This window comes from Sturnira hondurensis, unplaced genomic scaffold (genome assembly GCF_014824575.4).
Source record: "Sturnira hondurensis isolate 20B ecotype Veracruz unplaced genomic scaffold, ASM1482457v3 Scaffold0002840, whole genome shotgun sequence".
In the NCBI taxonomy this organism is placed as follows: Eukaryota; Metazoa; Chordata; class Mammalia; order Chiroptera; family Phyllostomidae; genus Sturnira; species Sturnira hondurensis.
In genome coordinates, this window is record NW_028075471.1 from 4,718,226 (window position 1) to 4,734,701 (window position 16,476).

At 48.6% G+C, this 16,476-nt stretch overlaps 1 protein-coding gene across 4 annotated transcripts in view; it reads left to right on the forward strand.

Annotated features, from left to right (window-relative positions):
• The window catches only part of FLNB (filamin B), a 141,005-nt gene that overhangs the window by 114,410 nt on the left and 10,119 nt on the right, over positions 1-16,476 (forward strand). For all 4 annotated transcript variants that reach the window (XM_037040770.1, XM_037040771.1, XM_037040772.1 and 1 more), the window contains 11 exons: positions 486-626; positions 2,877-3,005; positions 3,986-4,159; positions 5,260-5,418; positions 5,714-5,917; positions 6,919-7,071; positions 7,165-7,287; positions 9,606-9,872; positions 10,976-11,113; positions 12,132-12,247; positions 15,329-15,461. In XM_037040770.1, coding sequence (XP_036896665.1) covers positions 486-626; positions 2,877-3,005; positions 3,986-4,159; positions 5,260-5,418; positions 5,714-5,917; positions 6,919-7,071; positions 7,165-7,287; positions 9,606-9,872; positions 10,976-11,113; positions 12,132-12,247; positions 15,329-15,461 — 1,737 coding nt within the window. The remainder of the gene's footprint in view (positions 1-485; positions 627-2,876; positions 3,006-3,985; positions 4,160-5,259; positions 5,419-5,713; positions 5,918-6,918; positions 7,072-7,164; positions 7,288-9,605; positions 9,873-10,975; positions 11,114-12,131; positions 12,248-15,328; positions 15,462-16,476) is intronic.

Consider the following 16,476-nt stretch of genomic DNA (forward strand, 5'->3'; position numbering starts at 1 on the left):
CTTTAAAGAAAAAAGAACTACTGTGTTTAGATACCTCTCAAATGTCAGGTTCCTGTTCCCCCTTTTTTCCTGCCTTCTCTTAGTCTTCCACTTTTCCAGATATGGCAGGGACACTGAGGTCCACTGTGCAAGCGTTACTTTCTCTGCCTGCCTCCTTTTAAAGCCTGCTTCTCTTTGAGTTCACGCTCTACTAATCCTCTTGTAGTTTTCTCAAGTCCTGCTGGAGGTTCTGATTTGTCTTTACAAAGTAGAAAATCCTTTGCTTAGGAGTTAAGTGCTACATTTTGGGGGGGGGGGGGAAGAGGGACAAAAATACAGGCAAATGTGTGTCTGTCCTCCTGTTCCGTGACTTGGATGTTTTAGGCAGCAGTGAGTGCCTTGGGTCTGAAAACCTTAATTTGGAAGGCCACCTGTGGCTTTGTGCTCAGCTTCTCTGGGGAAAGCTGCTGGTGGGCTCATTGCCCTGTCTCCCTATGATCAAATAGGAGAGGTCCACATGCCTTCGGGGAAGACAGCTACACCTGAGATTGTGGACAACAAGGACGGCACGGTGACTGTCAGATACGCCCCCACTGAGGTCGGGCTCCACGAGATGCACATCAAATACATGGGCAGCCACATCCCCGGTGAGTTGGGCTCAGCGCACGCCCTGCAGGACTCCAAGTCTCGGGAGCCTGAACTTCTGGGAGGTTTGCAGACATACAGCCAGCTGCCGTGTGGGAAGCAGTTCGCGGTGGCAGGTTGGGGAATGCAGCGTTGACAGCCCTGTGAAACCAAACAGCCTGTGGCTCCGTCAGATCCAGCTGATTTCCAGAAGGGATGGTGCGTCTAAGTATCCTGGGTCACAGTGCAGGCCCTTAGGTCTGTGGTTGTTTGTCTTTGTCACCATGCCGACTCTGGCCAAAGGGTGAGCGAGGAGAAAAATGTGAGGGACTTTCCAGCCTGGCCTGCAGAACACTCCACGGCGTCAGGGGCTGGGGCGAGAGGCGCGCTCGTGGGAAGAGGACACGCGCTGCCTTACTGTCCTGCTGCCCTGGACAACCAGCTCAGGTTTCCTGTCCACCGCTGACACTGGGCTATTCTTGTTCTTTTTTAAAAAAGTGTTTTACGTACTTCTCCATTTTTTAGTTTAATATTTTGAGTAGGCAGCATACACATAGTTTAAAAAACGATGTGGGGAAAGGTTTCCTTCCCACTCACAGCCCCTGTCTGCCCTCTCTGTGAACCTAGCTGTTGGACTTCAGAATATTTTGAAGACTACAAGTAAAGAGGAGTGTAGATTTCTACTCCCTCCTCTTTGTTTACACAAACAGGGCCTGTGTTTATACAAACATCCCTCCACACATGGTTCTGTCCTTGTCCTTTCTGTCTGACCGTGTCTGCAGGAGGGCTTCACACGTCTGAATAAGTGCGTCTTCTGAGTGTCCTGCCATTGGGGGACCTGCGACATACTCAACCTTGCCCCTGTTGAGGGACATTAGCTTCTTCCTCGCCTTTTGCTGCAGTGAATAGCCTTTCGCATTCAGCGTGTCACACTTGCAAAGGCGTGTCTGTGAGATTTAGTCCCCGGGGGAGGAATTTCTGGGCATCTATCATTTTGCTAGAACTTGCCAAATTGCCTTGAACTGGTGCCCTTCCAGTTTTCCCACTCACCAGCAATGGAGGAGAACACCTGCTTTTCTACAAATTTGCCAGTGGGTTGTGCTATCAGGTTTTTGGATCTTGGCCAAATTGATGGTTGGAAAAAACCAGTGTCTCAGTGTTGCTTTATTTGTATTTCTCTTTTGAATGAGATGGAGCAACTCTATATGTTTAAGTACCACTTGTGTTTCTTTTTCTGTTAACTGAACGTTTGTATCCATGGTATGGTTTTTCTGTTTGGTTATTGGCCTTTGTCATAATACTTTCTGAGAGCAATTTAAATACTGGAGAGATTAGCCCTTTGTGATAGGGGTTGCAAATATTTCTTTCGGTTTGAGTTTGCTTGTTTGACGTTTGCTTTAGTTTGTGTGTATATGTGTGCATAATATTTGTTTAAAGCAAAAAGGTATTATCTGCTTCTGCTATTTAAATATTCTAGAGATGCAGATATAGAGAAAGTAGAAAAATGTCTTTCTCCCATTTCTCTCCTACTTCCCCTGCTGGTCTGTGTACAGATGTCTCACTCTGTACCGGCGAACATGCATATAAATTTGTTCTGTTTTCTTTTTAAAGGAATGGGGTAATGGTATTAATATTATATAACAATTTGCCTTTTTCCCTTTTTCATGAAAGACGTTATGGATAGTCTCTCAAGTTAGTGCATACAGACTCCCTGATTCTTTTTAATGACCTGAGAGCAGGACATTGTTTATTTAACCAACCCCCTGGTGTGTGTGTTGTGGGGGTGGGGGGTCTTTTCCTCATTTGCATCTGACCACTGCAGAAATGGAAGTACATGCATTGTGGGAGTGGGTAGGGAGGCCCACAGTGCGGGGAGGGCTTATAGAACCTTACTTTTTGAAGGGCACAGGCCAATGGTCTTCCCAAAAGACCTTGCTAGCTGGGTCCCTCTTGTGGTGGGCCATTCCTTCACAAGGTTGTCTGTTTCCTCCTAACTAGTCAAGTCGAGCTGACTAGCTGACTAGTGGAGACTGCTCCTGACTCTGGAGGAGCCTCAGGATTGTTCTTGTGTGACTTTGAAGGAACGACAGTGACTAGACCCCCGTGGGGGTCCTAGGAGGGTGAGCTCCACCAGGTGCTCAGCCTGTGCCCTTCCTCTGAGTTGGAGATGCCACACCTGCCTAACGTTAGAGGAATGTTTAAGACACTGGCTGTCCAAGGTATGCATTCCCCTGACTGAGTCCCGGTTTTGGTTTTGTTCCTTGCAACCCCAGAGAGCCCACTCCAGTTCTATGTGAACTACCCCAACAGTGGGAGCGTTTCTGCGTACGGCCCAGGCCTGGTGTACGGTGTGGCCAACAAAACCGCCACCTTCACCATCGTCACCGAGGATGCAGGAGAAGGTACTGTGCCATTTATGTGGTTCTATACTTCCAGCTTCCCATTTGGAGAGTTAAGAGGACACAATTCCTGGGAAGCTGGTAAAAATCAGACTGTTGGATGGTAGTACTTATCTTACATTTTGTTTCCTGTAAACCTCTCTGTACAGCGCTCTTTTACCCAAAGTGGGAATTTCTAAAGTTTCTTGGACTCTGATTGAAATCAGATTTATGCTGTGAAATGGTTTAAGTGACTTGCCTGAAATCCAAGTGTTTTGGTTGATGACATTTTTGGTTTTGGTATTTTTGCACACATGTGTATCCACAGGACCACATGGGTTATTTAGTGGCCTGTTCTAGATAAAGCCCTGTGTGCATGCCCATTGTCTTTGTAAAGATTTAAAAATTTGTGATTCTAATGGGATTTCCACAGTGGCCTCCACGGCCTAACTGACAGTGATAGTGTGTGACACTTTTCTGTGTGTGTGGTTGACGGGCAGAGCTCCATCCCCTTTCTTGTCCAGACAGTAGTGAGACTGTCAAGGTTACTTGACAAGGTTACTTCAGTGCCTAACTGACAGTGATAGTGTGTGACACTTTTCTGTGTGTGTGGTTGACGGGCAGAGCTCCATCCCCTTTCTTGTCCAGACAGTAGTGAGACTGTCAAGGTTACTTGACAAGGTTACTTCAGTGCCTAACTGACAGTGATAGTGTGTGACACTTTTCTGTGTGTGTGGTTGACGGGCAGAGCTCCATCCCCTTTCTTGTCCAGACAGTAGTGAGACTGTCAAGGTTACTTGACAAGGTTACTTCATTACTAAATGAAGAATTTAGATGGTGGAGTGCTGTCCTGTGCATGGCTGGCCTCTATCCCTTGCCTGCAGCTCATGTGGCCTGTTCTAGTCTGACATTCCCAGCCTTAGGGCTGCCCTGGATGAGTTGTTGTCCCTGTGGAAATAAAGAAGACTCTCCCTGATGGTCCTCCCTCCATGTTCCCATTTCAGGTGGGCTGGACTTGGCTATTGAGGGGCCCTCAAAGGCCGAAATCAGCTGCATTGACAACAAAGATGGGACATGCACAGTGACCTACCTGCCCACCCTGCCAGGCGACTACAGCATTCTGGTCAAGTACAACGACAAGCACATCCCTGGCAGCCCCTTCACAGCCAAGATCACAGGTAGGGTTGCCTTGCTTGCCGGGGAGGTGTGGCTGCCCCAACAGCCTCTCTTTGCATCAGACTGGGGCCGCAGGCTAGGGGTCCAAGTGTAGGTGTCACAGAGACTCACTGGGGAGGTTCTGGGTGTGCAGGGTCAACTTGGGCTGTCTAATTCCTGCCTTAGCTGGTAATCCTGGAAAAAGCACCCACACCATTTGCAGGGCCATTATTTTGTTCCAGTCTAACTCCAGCATGGAAAGAGCAGGCCCCCAGTTAGAGACATTCAGATAACACTCATTGTACAAATCCATGATGCTCTAGCTGGTATGGCTCAGTGGATTGATTGCTGGCCTGTGAACCAAAAGGTCACTGGTTCCATTCCCAGTCAGGGCACATGCCTGGGTTGCAGGCCAGGTCTCCAGTTGGGGACATGCAAGAGGCAACCACACATTGATATTTCTCTCCCTGTGTCCCTCCCTTCCCTTCTCTTTAAAAATAAATAAATAAAATCTTTTTCAAAAATCCTTGAGCTCAAAGATGACCTTCAGCATCACTGTCAGATAGCTTTTCTCTCGCATTTTACAGATGGGAAAACTGAGGCTTAGAGTGATAGTGGCTTAGCCAAGTTTACATGCGGATATTCTAGGATTCAGATTGAGGTTATCTGATTCAAAGCCTTTCTGCTAACCTCTGCTGTCCTTGCTGTGATCGGATCCTGCTCCAGTATGTCATAAGGAAGAAGCACAGGGTGAAGTTCTTGCCCTTGAGTGGTAGTAGCCATCTGTGAAGCAGCCAGTAGCCCTGTGTGGACCAGGATGAGTGTTTGCCTGCGACATGCCCAAGGGGATGGCGGGCAGGTGCCTTCACTGGCAAAGACTCCTTTAATAAGTGGTCCATGAAGACTCGCGGCTACAGTTCCTGCCAGCAACTAGTCTTCCCCTTCACCACACATGAGTAGAAGTCATGTATTGGTGGTTAGGTCCATGAGGCATGTTTTTTTTTTCACTTAGCTTTTGGTAGTTAATTCTGTCTGTTCATCTGCAAGCGGCACATGTGGTGAAGGCCCCGGAGAGCTGGGTGAACACGTGTGACAGGAGCTGTGTTTGGGGGGTGTTTCCTAGATGACAGCAGACGGTGCTCCCAGGTGAAGCTAGGCTCTGCCGCCGACTTCCTGCTTGACATCAGCGAGACAGACCTCAGCACCCTAACTGCCAGCATTAAGGCCCCGTCCGGCCGTGACGAGCCCTGTCTCCTGAAGAGGCTCCCCAACAATCACATCGGTGAGCCTAAGCTGCCTTAGATGGAGCTGGGACATTCGGGGCTAGAGATGGGGATACCTTCAGTCCTTTCTTGGGAAATAGATAATGCCTTGGGATGTGATATGAGAAACCTGCTGGGTCACGTGTGTACATTTTCGTGTTGTGAGATTGACCACCTGCACGGACACTCTGGCGTGCTAGGAAGCCAGGGAGTCGTATTGCCATTCCTGCAAGTGTGCCTCCCCCCCAGTTCCTCTCCTTCACTCCCCTGCTCCCACCAACCCCACTTAAAACCCCAACGTGTTCCCTGGTCCAGGCATCTCCTTCATCCCCCGGGAGGTGGGCGAGCATCTGGTCAGCATCAAGAAGAATGGCAACCACGTGGCCAACAGCCCCGTGTCCATCATGGTGGTCCAGTCTGAGATCGGTGATGCCCGCAGAGCCAAAGTCTACGGCCGAGGCCTGTCAGAAGGCAGGACTTTCGAGATGTCTGAGTTCATCGTGGACACGAGGGATGCAGGTCTGTAGGGGTGGTCCCAGGGGAAAGGTCCCGTACATGAGGGGCCAGCCAGCTTTGTGTTTTTATCCTACCAACTCTCTTTTGTCTCTAAGCATCCTTCACGCTGTCTGTCTGTATACATGCATTATCATTTAAGCCCCACGACCACTGGTAAAGTCAGTATTGTCTTTGTTTTCTCAGGGAAGGACCTAAGGCTCACAGGGGCTAAGAGCCCTCTGCTTCTGGCATTTGATCCCAGAGCCACTACAACTCGCAGGTCTCCCTCTCTAGTTATCTCTGTCCCACCATTAAGCTTCCCAGGGCCTCCTGGACTCATTCTAAGGAAAGAATGTTGGACGAACTGGCCAAGACCTTGTTCTGCCCACAGTGCTTTTGTGGAAATGAAGAATCTCTTCCTGTTTCCTCTTTGAGATGGTTTGAATTAGTCTGGGCCTCTCCAACCCGTGCCACATCCAGTGTCTTCATCTTCTGCCTTCTTGAGTGATTAGTGTATTGGTGACTTTTAGACAAAACCATAGTCCCAGCAGAAGGAGAGAATTTATGGTCCTGATGGGTTGATGCTCCATGTTGTTAATCCTTCAGATATGTGGTGTTAGTGGTCCCCTGGCTAGACATGTGAAGCAGCTTAAAAATCCAAATTTTCAAACCCATGGCTGGCAGTGAACCCGCAAGGCAGTGCATGCCATTCTTGGGAGCATGTGGGCAGTGTTTTCCCCAGTGGGTTCTGCAGGACAGGTGCCCGTGGGACAACGGTAGATACCCTTGAGAAAAGGGTTCTGTGGTCAAAGCCTTGCTGAGCAGGTTATTTCCCCACAGGATTTCTCAGAGCCTTTAACCCGCTCCTCTGCCTGGGGCTGTCCATCAGGGAACACGCTGACTTTCTTTTCGATCTCTGGAAATAGCAGTGTGAATTTCCAGGGTCAAAGGTCCTTTCTGCATGTACCAGGCTTCCCCTTTCAAACGAGTTGCTGTCAAAACAGCCCCTGGCTACTGTGTTGCAGGTTATGGTGGCATATCCCTGGCCGTGGAAGGCCCCAGCAAAGTAGACATCCAGACGGAGGACCTGGAAGATGGCACCTGCAAGGTCTCCTACTTCCCCACTGTGCCTGGGGTTTACATCGTCTCCACCAAATTCGCTGACGAGCATGTGCCTGGTACATGTGGTCCCCTCAGACCTCGCTGGCTGGTGCGTGGGTTTGCTGCCTTGGGCGCTGGGCTGCTCACATGGGCCTTCTTGGTTCTTACAGGAAGCCCATTTACTGTGAAGATCAGTGGGGAGGGGAGAGTCAAGGAGAGCATTACCCGGACCAGTCGGGCCCCGTCTGTGGCTACTGTTGGAAGCATCTGTGACCTGAACCTGAAAATCCCAGGTAAGCCCAAGGGGCTCATGGGTCAGGGCAGTGGGTGCCGTTGGAAACCAAGGCCAGGCATGGCCTAGAGAATGTACTGTGCAAGTCCACCGTGGGCGACTTATTTTTTAAAATTTCAATTAATTCATATTTTCATATTTATATTCACAGAGGCTCATTTAGGAAAACTAAATTGTTTACCTGCTACCTCCCCGCCTGCCAAATGAAAATAGCTCTGTTGTATCACATGGGGGGAATAAATAACCTTTTAGAATTTAATTTAGTATTTGTCCAATAGAACGATCTCAGTGAGAGAACCGGCCCTGCTGAGACCAGTATCTGGAAGCATTTAAGCTGTGTCAATCCAGCAGCAGCCTTCTAATTTCCATGCATCTCTCTCCTTCCTAAAATTAGTGTGAGGGCTGTGCTGCAGGGCTGGTGGGTGGGCACCTCTAGCCCTCTGGCCATAAGTTGTTCCCCATGGGGCCAAGTTAGTAAACCCCCAAGGTCTTTCTGAGATGTGGCCCAGGTTTGTTCTGTGAAGAGTCCTCATAGAGAGAGGTCGTTGTGTGAGGGAAGGTTCTGAGGCTCCTCTGCCCGGAAGCTAGTGTGTGCCCTGCATTTTAGATGCCAAAATGCTGAGCAGACGGAAACTCTGGTCTTCAGATGACACTCATGTTTTGGTCTGGGGAGGGGGCTCTTTCCCTACACTGGATTTCCCCATCTTGCCCAATATGTCATGTATCTGTTTGCCCTGCCCACTGAGCAATATCTGGTGGAGACAGCGTTGGTCATGTGTGAATGTGGTGGAAGCCTCATTACTGTGGTGTCCAGAAAGAATCACTTTAGAAGAGCTATATGGATTGTAACCATAAAAAGTTTCTTTTTAACGAGTACAGAGGATTGCATTTCATGTCTGGATGCAGCACCTTTCAGTCAGTTTTTTCCCATTTCACATGCACTCACTTCCGTCCCTCAACTCCTATAATCAGGGCTCTGTGACAACAGTCACCGTTTGCCCAGGCTGTTGTCACATCCCAGTGGGACTGCTGGGCGGTGAGTTTCCGAGGTTGCTGTACCTGGGCAGCTTGCCCTCCAGAACCGACCGGTGCCCTCTCTCTCCCGCTTCACCAGCCCTGGGCACTGCTTTCGTTCTCATTTCAATCAGTCTGACGAAAAATGTGTTTTCAGTTTCATTTCTCTGGTCACTAGTGACGGAATGTGTTCATTTGCTTTACGCTTCTCATTTTGCAAATGATCTGCTCTGTTCCCTTTGCCCCTTTGGCGTCTTATCTTTGTGTGGTGGAGACAGTGACCCTTTCTCTTTAGTCTTTTCTGGCTCTTGACTCCTTTCTACCCTTTTCAGTTACTTGGTACCCGATGACTCAGTGGAACTCACTTTTCCCCTTGTTACCTAAATGACTTGTCAGTTAGAATGGAGGACAGCTCACCAGCTTCCGATGTCCATGGACCCAGGCCATGCGGAGTGACCCTGTCCTCAACCTCCCTTCCTTCCTCTGTTCTCAGGGCTCAAAGTCATGTGCTGCTCAGCCCAGACCCTGTAGGGCTGGAGGGTGCAGTTTCATGTGGCCCTAGGTGATGGCATTGCTCGGTCACGCAGCATGTGGCCTGCCTGTCTCGTCTGCACCACATCAGTGTGAGCACAGTCCTTGGCATGGCACGCGCACTCGGATGGAGCAGATGTGGTCTGCTTCCAGTGTGGGGGAAGCATCGCTTTTCTGAAAGTGTGGCCTTTGGTCTTCGGTTGGCTCGAAGCTTTGCTCTCGCATGGTTTCCCCTTTGCTGTTGGAACTGACATGTGTTCACCTTTTTCTCTAAATGCATTTTGTCTTGTTACCTAAAAGAAATGCCAAGGCTTCTTGACAGTAAGGGATGGTAGCTCTTAGGTTTCCTGCCTGTGGAAAGAGTTCCTGCATGCATGACGATGGCCGCACGTCACCTTCGGCTAAGAACCATCTGAGCTATCATAGTTTTTATATGTATGTGCTAACTATTGGCTCAGGCTCTGTTTTGAAATTGGTGGTGGAATTACCTCAGCTCCAGCCAGGAAGGCTGTGAGAGTGCCCCACGGAGGGAGCAGTGCCAGTGCCCCTGGGGAACGTCCTCTGCACCAGGGGCTGGACGGGCTTGGCTTTCTCCATTCTGGCCACAGCTGCCCAGGGGTTTGAGGGACAGGAGGGCAGGCGCCCAGCCCGAGCACCCCACACTCCCAAGCCACACCTGCCTTGCCCTCTGCTGCTTCCTCTGCACGCCCTGTCCATCCTCTGACCCTCACTTTAACCCTTCTCTTTTCCCCCCTACCTCTCGCTCCCTTTCAGAAATCAACAGCAGTGACATGTCGGCCCAAGTCACCAGCCCTTCTGGCCGTGTGACCGAGGCAGAGATTGTACCCATGGGGAAGAACTCGCACTGTGTTAGGTTTGTGCCCCAGGAGATGGGTGTGCATACAGTCAGCGTCAAATACCGCAACCAGCACGTGACCGGCAGCCCCTTCCAGTTCACGGTGGGTCCACTGGGCGAGGGGGGAGCCCACAAGGTCCGGGCAGGAGGCCCCGGCCTGGAGCGAGGAGAAGCAGGAGTCCCAGGTGAGTGAGTGATCAAGCAGACTCTTTACTTGAAAAGAGTAAGAGCTGCCCTGGCTGGTGTAGCTCAGTGGATTGAGCACAGGCCTTCGAACCAGAGGATGGCAGTTCAATTCCCAGTCAGGGCACATGCCTGGGTTGCAGGCCGGTTCCCTGCAGGCCAACTCCCAGCAGGGGACACACGAAAGGCAACCATACATTGATGTTTCTCTCCCTCTCCTTCCCCTCTAAAGATACATAAATAAATAAAATCTTAAAAGAAAGAAAAGAGCAAGAGCTGGTGGTGTGAGCACCTTGTGCTCTTCACCTTGCTCTAAAGAGAAGACTTTGTATGTGGATTCTGATGGAGGGTTAAGGGGCATTCTTTAAAATAAGACTTCTCTGGTAAATGCATCCCAGAATTGCTCATTTACCCAATGGTAAATGAGTTTCTTACTGAGGGACTCCTTGGAGCCTACAATTAGTTACTGTGTGGTGAGCCTTGGAGAAGAGAGGAGCAGAATCACCGAGCTGTTTCCAGAGTATCTTGCAGGGCTGACGTTCTGTGGAACGGGCTAGGTTTCCACAAAACCCATTGTGAAGGTCCCTGCAAGTGGCGGTTGCCAGTGGGGGGCCTGTGGGGACCAAACCAACCGTTCTTATCTTCCTCTGGCTTGATTTGGGTATATTCAAAAGATGCCCAATATTGCCCTGACTGATGTGCTGAGGTTGATTGGGTGTCATCCCGCAAAGTGAAAGGTCACAGGTTCGATTCCTGGTTAGGGCACATGCCTAGGTTGCAGGTTTGGTCCCCTGTTTGGGGCATGTACGAGAGGCAGCCAATAGGTGTTTCTCACATCAATGTTTCTCTCCCTCTGTTTCTCCCTCCCTTCCCCTTTCTAAAAATAAATAAATAAAATACTTTTAAAAAATGCTCAAAATCCCATGAATGTACTATAGTCAGCGTGGTACCTAGGAAACATCAGCCATTCTCCTGCTTGGGTTCTGCTGGGGTCAGGGAAAGAGAAAAAAAGGCCATCTGTCAAAGTGACCAAGCACGGCAGGTTTGGGCAAGAAGAGGGGCCTCTACCAGGCTCAGTCACTAAGCAGGTGTCTCTTTGTCTCAGCTGAGTTCAGCATCTGGACCCGGGAAGCAGGCGCGGGGGGCCTCTCCATTGCCGTGGAAGGCCCCAGTAAGGCTGAGATTACATTTGATGACCATAAAAATGGATCATGTGGTGTGTCCTATATTGCCCAAGAACCTGGTATGTATTCAAGAACTGACTTGACATTTTCTTTTTTGTTTGAGGATGGTTAGGTTCAAGGAACATAATCCCATCGAGCCAGCTCAAGTAAAAGAAATTTATCTCTATGGGCACCTGGGAGCAGCTCCTAGAAACCCAGTTGCAGGAAATGCAGCCAGGCCTCCCAGGGGCAGGAATTCTTGTATCATTGTCTCTTGTCTTTGTCAGCCTGTCTGCCTTGTGCTTCATTCAGCTTTTTATTCAGTTCATTCTTTCCAACGACCAGCCTCTGTGCCCAACCCTGGCCCCCAAAGAGGGGCCTTGCTTAGCTTAGCACCTCCCTCAAGCAAGGAGTCTTTAACGCGTTGCACCACAGACTCCTTTGGCATCGAAAGCCTGTGGGGACCATTCTCAGGACAGTGTTTTGAACTACATGATATAAATTACATTGGATTATGAAAGAAATCGATTATATTATAATGTCATTATCAAAACCTTACAGGGACAATGAGTAACATAAGAAGGTGTGTCCATCTTCACGGATGCATTAAGTCTAAAATGCGGTGGTGGCCTGTTAACTACCTTAATTTCAAAATGATGAGTATAAATGATATGTCGAGGTGTACAAAAAACTAAAACAATATAAACTTTATTGGTGAAAAAGTCACAAGTACTTTCCATGTGCTGTGGTTTCTTGGCAACATTTCTAAAGAAAAGAAATGTACAATTTCAGGTAGAGGCTGAGTGAATGCAAAGATGTAGTTTTTTTCCCATTCAAGTTTTATGGATCTCCTGAGTTCTATACAGAGGCCCTTCAGGTGCCTGTGAACTCCAGTTCAGAGTCTCTGCCTTTGCCCAACTGAGAAAATCATACTGGCCCAGCCTGAGCCAGGCCACCGGCCCTAAGCCAACCAGCCGTGGTCATGGTGAGGGCAGGGCCTCTCCGAAGGCATTTTGATGCTGTGTAAAAAGAAGCGGGAGGCCTCACGGCAGCACCTTCCTGGAATCTCTGAATGATGGGGCTTTCTTGTCCCCACAGGTAACTACGAGGTATCTATCAAGTTTAATGATGAGCACATCCCCGAAAGTCCCTACCTGGTGCCAGTCATCGCACCCTCTGACGACGCCCGCCGCCTTACTGTTATGAGCCTTCAGGTGAGACGCAAGGAAGCATCCATTTCCTTGGCCACAGGCCAACCAGTGAGACCCTGGACTCTTGAGGCCACTTCAATCCCCTTTGGTGCTGAGGGTCCCAGCTCATCTTGACCACAGATGCTGCCCGTTGTAGGGGAGCATTCCCTTGGCAGAGTCAGCTCCCCACACATTAAGACAGGAGACAGTTGGGGAAGTAAAACAGAGCCGCAGTCAGTAAAACACCTCAGTGTTTGGGGACAAGTTTGCTTTTTAAATATTTACTCAAGAGAAACAAAGGAGGCCTGTTAATAATTGGTTAAGGGATAAGGAGAGCTTTCAGAACAAAACTAATAGCCCAGTGATGTTAGCCTTTAATTACTGGCTTCCTTTTCTTCAAGGAAGTCAGTTGTGTTTTATTTTATTTTGATGACTTGTTTGTAATAAGTGTGCAAGGCACTTGGCTAAGAATGTTGTCAGCGTTGCCTCATTAAACCCTTGCAACCACCTGGTGAGTGGGTTTCTCTTGATCCCATTTTAAAGATGGAAAACCTGAGGCACAGAGAGGTTAGGGCTACCAGAAATCAGCTAGTGTGCGGCACAGTGAGGTCTTTGTGCTCCAGAACATGGGGTCTTAACTTCCATCTCCTTAGTCCCCACTTGGGCTTTCTGGCAAGTGGTCACACAGCCCAACATATTGCAACGCCAGGAAATGCAACTTTACCTCCTATCTTAAACAGGTCACTGAATTCAAGGTTGCATTGGAGCCATCAGCCAAACTGAGAACCACTGGGGGAGGCCTCTGGGTCTTTGCTCAGGACACTGAAAAATAATTAGGTGTCTGAGTCAGGAGTAGCAGTTCAGTTGTGGAATAACACCAGAATCTCAAACTATGATTTCTGGTTAAAAGGGTTTCTAAATAGTCTTCAACTGCCTCCCAGCTTTTGAAAATCCTGGATTGATAGAAACCCAGACTCGGGACTCAATATGGCTGACATCAGTGGACCTAGTTCCTACACTTGGTCTACATTTGAGATTTTAACCCCACCCTGAGGGGAATTGGTACTGCTAGTTCTTCCAAACATGGGGACCCAGACAGAAATCTCAGTGGGGCCAGGGTCCACAGATTGACAGGGTCCACAGATTGAAGGGGCCTCATCCGGAGAGTACCGTGGGCTGACTGGTCACTGTGGTGTAGATGTGTTTCTTGTGTTTCATTTAAAGGCTTCTTAACAGGACTTCCTTTTGTGGCCAACTCAGCTAAAACCTTTGGAGGGAGATAAACCCAGCATTTGTTGAAGGCACAGAGCTGCTTTCAGGCATCTCGAAGATCTCTTTCGGATCTTCCGAGGTGTTTATCTCCCTCTTGAGGATTTAGCGACAAGCGGATTCAGGTAATGTAGCTGCTTCTGTCCAGAGGGAGCTGGTTTGCAGAAATCCTCTGCAGCAAACTTTTCTGTGGAGTCCTCTCATCACGGATTGGTCGTAAATATTTAAATAAGTGTGCAGCAGACTGTATATCTGTGGAGGAGGAGCAGCCAGTGTGTCAGCTTCGTCCCTGGTTCTGCCCTGGTCACTTGATGCCGAGTGATATGTAAATTATTTATCGACAATTTACTGGAGCCTTGCACAGCAACATCTGGTGCCGGTTAGGGAAGAGAGGCATGTATTGTTTTGTCTTGCTTTTGAGGCTTTTTAGAAAATTGGAGTCGGCTGGCAGTTTGTGGAGGATGAGGGGGCGGTGGGATGGGGCCAATCTGGCGATCAAAGACTCCTTAATTTTGAATTTGGTCTGTGCCCCAGTCTCTGACCTGTAGGGCTATACAGTTTAGTAGAATGCTCTGCAACAATGGAAATGCCCCACATCTTCTCTTTGAAATGTGGCTAGTGTAACCGAGGAACTGGATTTTAAGTATCTAATTTTAATTGATTTAAATATACAGTGTGTGTAGCCACATGTGGCCCAGTGAACTGGGCAGCACAACTTTAGTGCCTCGCTTCTAAGATGTGGGCCTTGGGCCTAAGATGTGGTCTCGGCATCGCCTGAGAACTAGAATCCCAGGCCCCTTCCTAGACCTGCTGAATCAGAATGTGCATTTTAACCAGACCCCTGGGTGCTTGGATTGCACGTGAAGTGTGAACCCTGCTGCATTCGTGTTATCCGAGGGGTGGCTGTCCAATCAGGTTATGTCAAAACTGCTGATGTGTGAAATGCTGCTGTTTGGGACTGGCTGGTCTTAAAATAAGTTAAGCATCTAAACTTCTAATCCCTTCCTCCCAGAGAAGCTGCAGTTTCCAAGACAAAGAGTGGGGTGGAACTGGTCCACTGCACAACAGAAGTTATACTTCTCTCTGTCTTTTTTTTTCCTTACGGGTACAGACAACTTCAAAATGCACATCAACAGTTAATAATAAGCTGACATTTTTTAGCCTTTCTATGTATGGGCACGGCACCTGTGCTGAATACTTTGCATGACTTCATTTTGTCCTCACAGCAGCCCATCTTATATATGAGGAGACTGAGGCTGAATGAGGTTAAACAACTTAGTTATATGGCTAGGAAATGAAAGTAACCCTGGTCCTGCTGATTTGTAACTGCTGTGCAGTACCAACCACTTCCCTTGCATGTGCAACCCTTTACAAGTTTATTATAAGTTCTCTCCATTCCTTCTCCCCAGATTTAAAAAAATAGCTTTTTCTTTTTCATTCATATTACTCGAGTGTATGGTTTTGTCAGCTGCCAGGCTCCTCCTACAGGCAGAGGGTCTATCTATCTATCTATCTATCTATCTGTCTATCTCGATGACCTGTTTGGGATGCTGAAACAATAGTCCTATTGATCAAGATGTCTCAAGTCTCCAAACCCAGTAACCTCTTCCAGCCTTGAGTCAAGACAGTTTGGGTACAAGACCATGCAGATAGATACGTGCCTCTGCTTTCTTACATTTGATGTCAGAAATGTGGAACGAGCCACCTGCGCTTCTGCTGTTGGATGTGGATAGAGGCATGCTGGGCCTATTTGCATTAGTACTGTCGCTGGGTCAGTGTGTGCCACTAAGCGGGAACCCGAGAGCCGTAACCTTGTCTAATATATTAAATTCTCAGGAATCGGGATTAAAGGTTAACCAGCCAGCCTCCTTTGCTATAAGGTTGAATGGGGCAAAAGGAAAGATTGATGCAAAGGTGCACAGCCCCTCGGGAGCCGTGGAGGAGTGCCACGTGTCTGAGCTGGAGCCAGGTAAGCAGCAGGCAGGGCGTGCGCTCTCTCCGCACCGCGCCCCGGGAACGTTTCCGCCAGCGTGCGCCTTGATGGAGGGCTGGTCGGCCTCACCAAGGCCAGCGAGCCTTCAAATTCCCTCTGCTGTTGTTGCCAGACAGTGTTTCATAAGTTAGGGTGTAAACATTGCTGGGACAGACAGAGGGACACTTTGGAATTAATATCCACACTTATTTTTCTTCTTTTTTATTTTTTATAAACACTGTTTTCTGTTGTTTTTCAGATTCCTTTCACATTACAGTCATTGTGGTTTTCTGCTATTTTAACAAAATCTTACCCATTTTTATTGTGTTGGTGAACTTTATCACATGAATAAGTCTTATACTCTGACCTGACTTAACTCTCAGGGAAAGATTAGTTGATGTTTATCTTCCAGTTTCAAAGAGAATCCGGGTCTTCCAGGATGCTTATTAGCATAAGACTTTCTTGCCTGCTGCCTTGATATATGGGATTCTCTGATATAAATCTATTGTAATGAGATATTTGCCAGTGAACATTTATTAAGTGCCAGACTTGGCAGAAAGGTAAGGCTGAGGAAGACAGGCTTCCTGCCCTCAAACAGGAGTTCAGAGTCAAGTAAGGACCCGGCCACACACCCGTGGTACACCGGCGATGACCCTCTGTGATCACCGATACCACAGGAAGATTCAGAACCAAGCGCTGAAGTAGGTTAGAACAGGAAGGGAAGGTGGTTTCTGCCTTGGCAAGGTCCGGAGGGCTTCTCAGAGGCAGGGACCTGACTGTGGGCCCTAAGGCTTGAGGAAGAGCCTTTTGATCACCACCCTTATTGGGCATTTGCCCCGGGTCCTGCCATGTGCACAGTGAGGGTAGAGATCAAGGACAAGGTTAGCGATTTGATGTCTTTCTCCCATTGGGCAGAAGGGGAAAAGGCAGAAAGGAGCCTCAAAAGGCACAAGGGTAGGGGATGGGAGCCCTGACGAGATCTTGGTTTAAGTCTGACCATATTAGAGAGAAT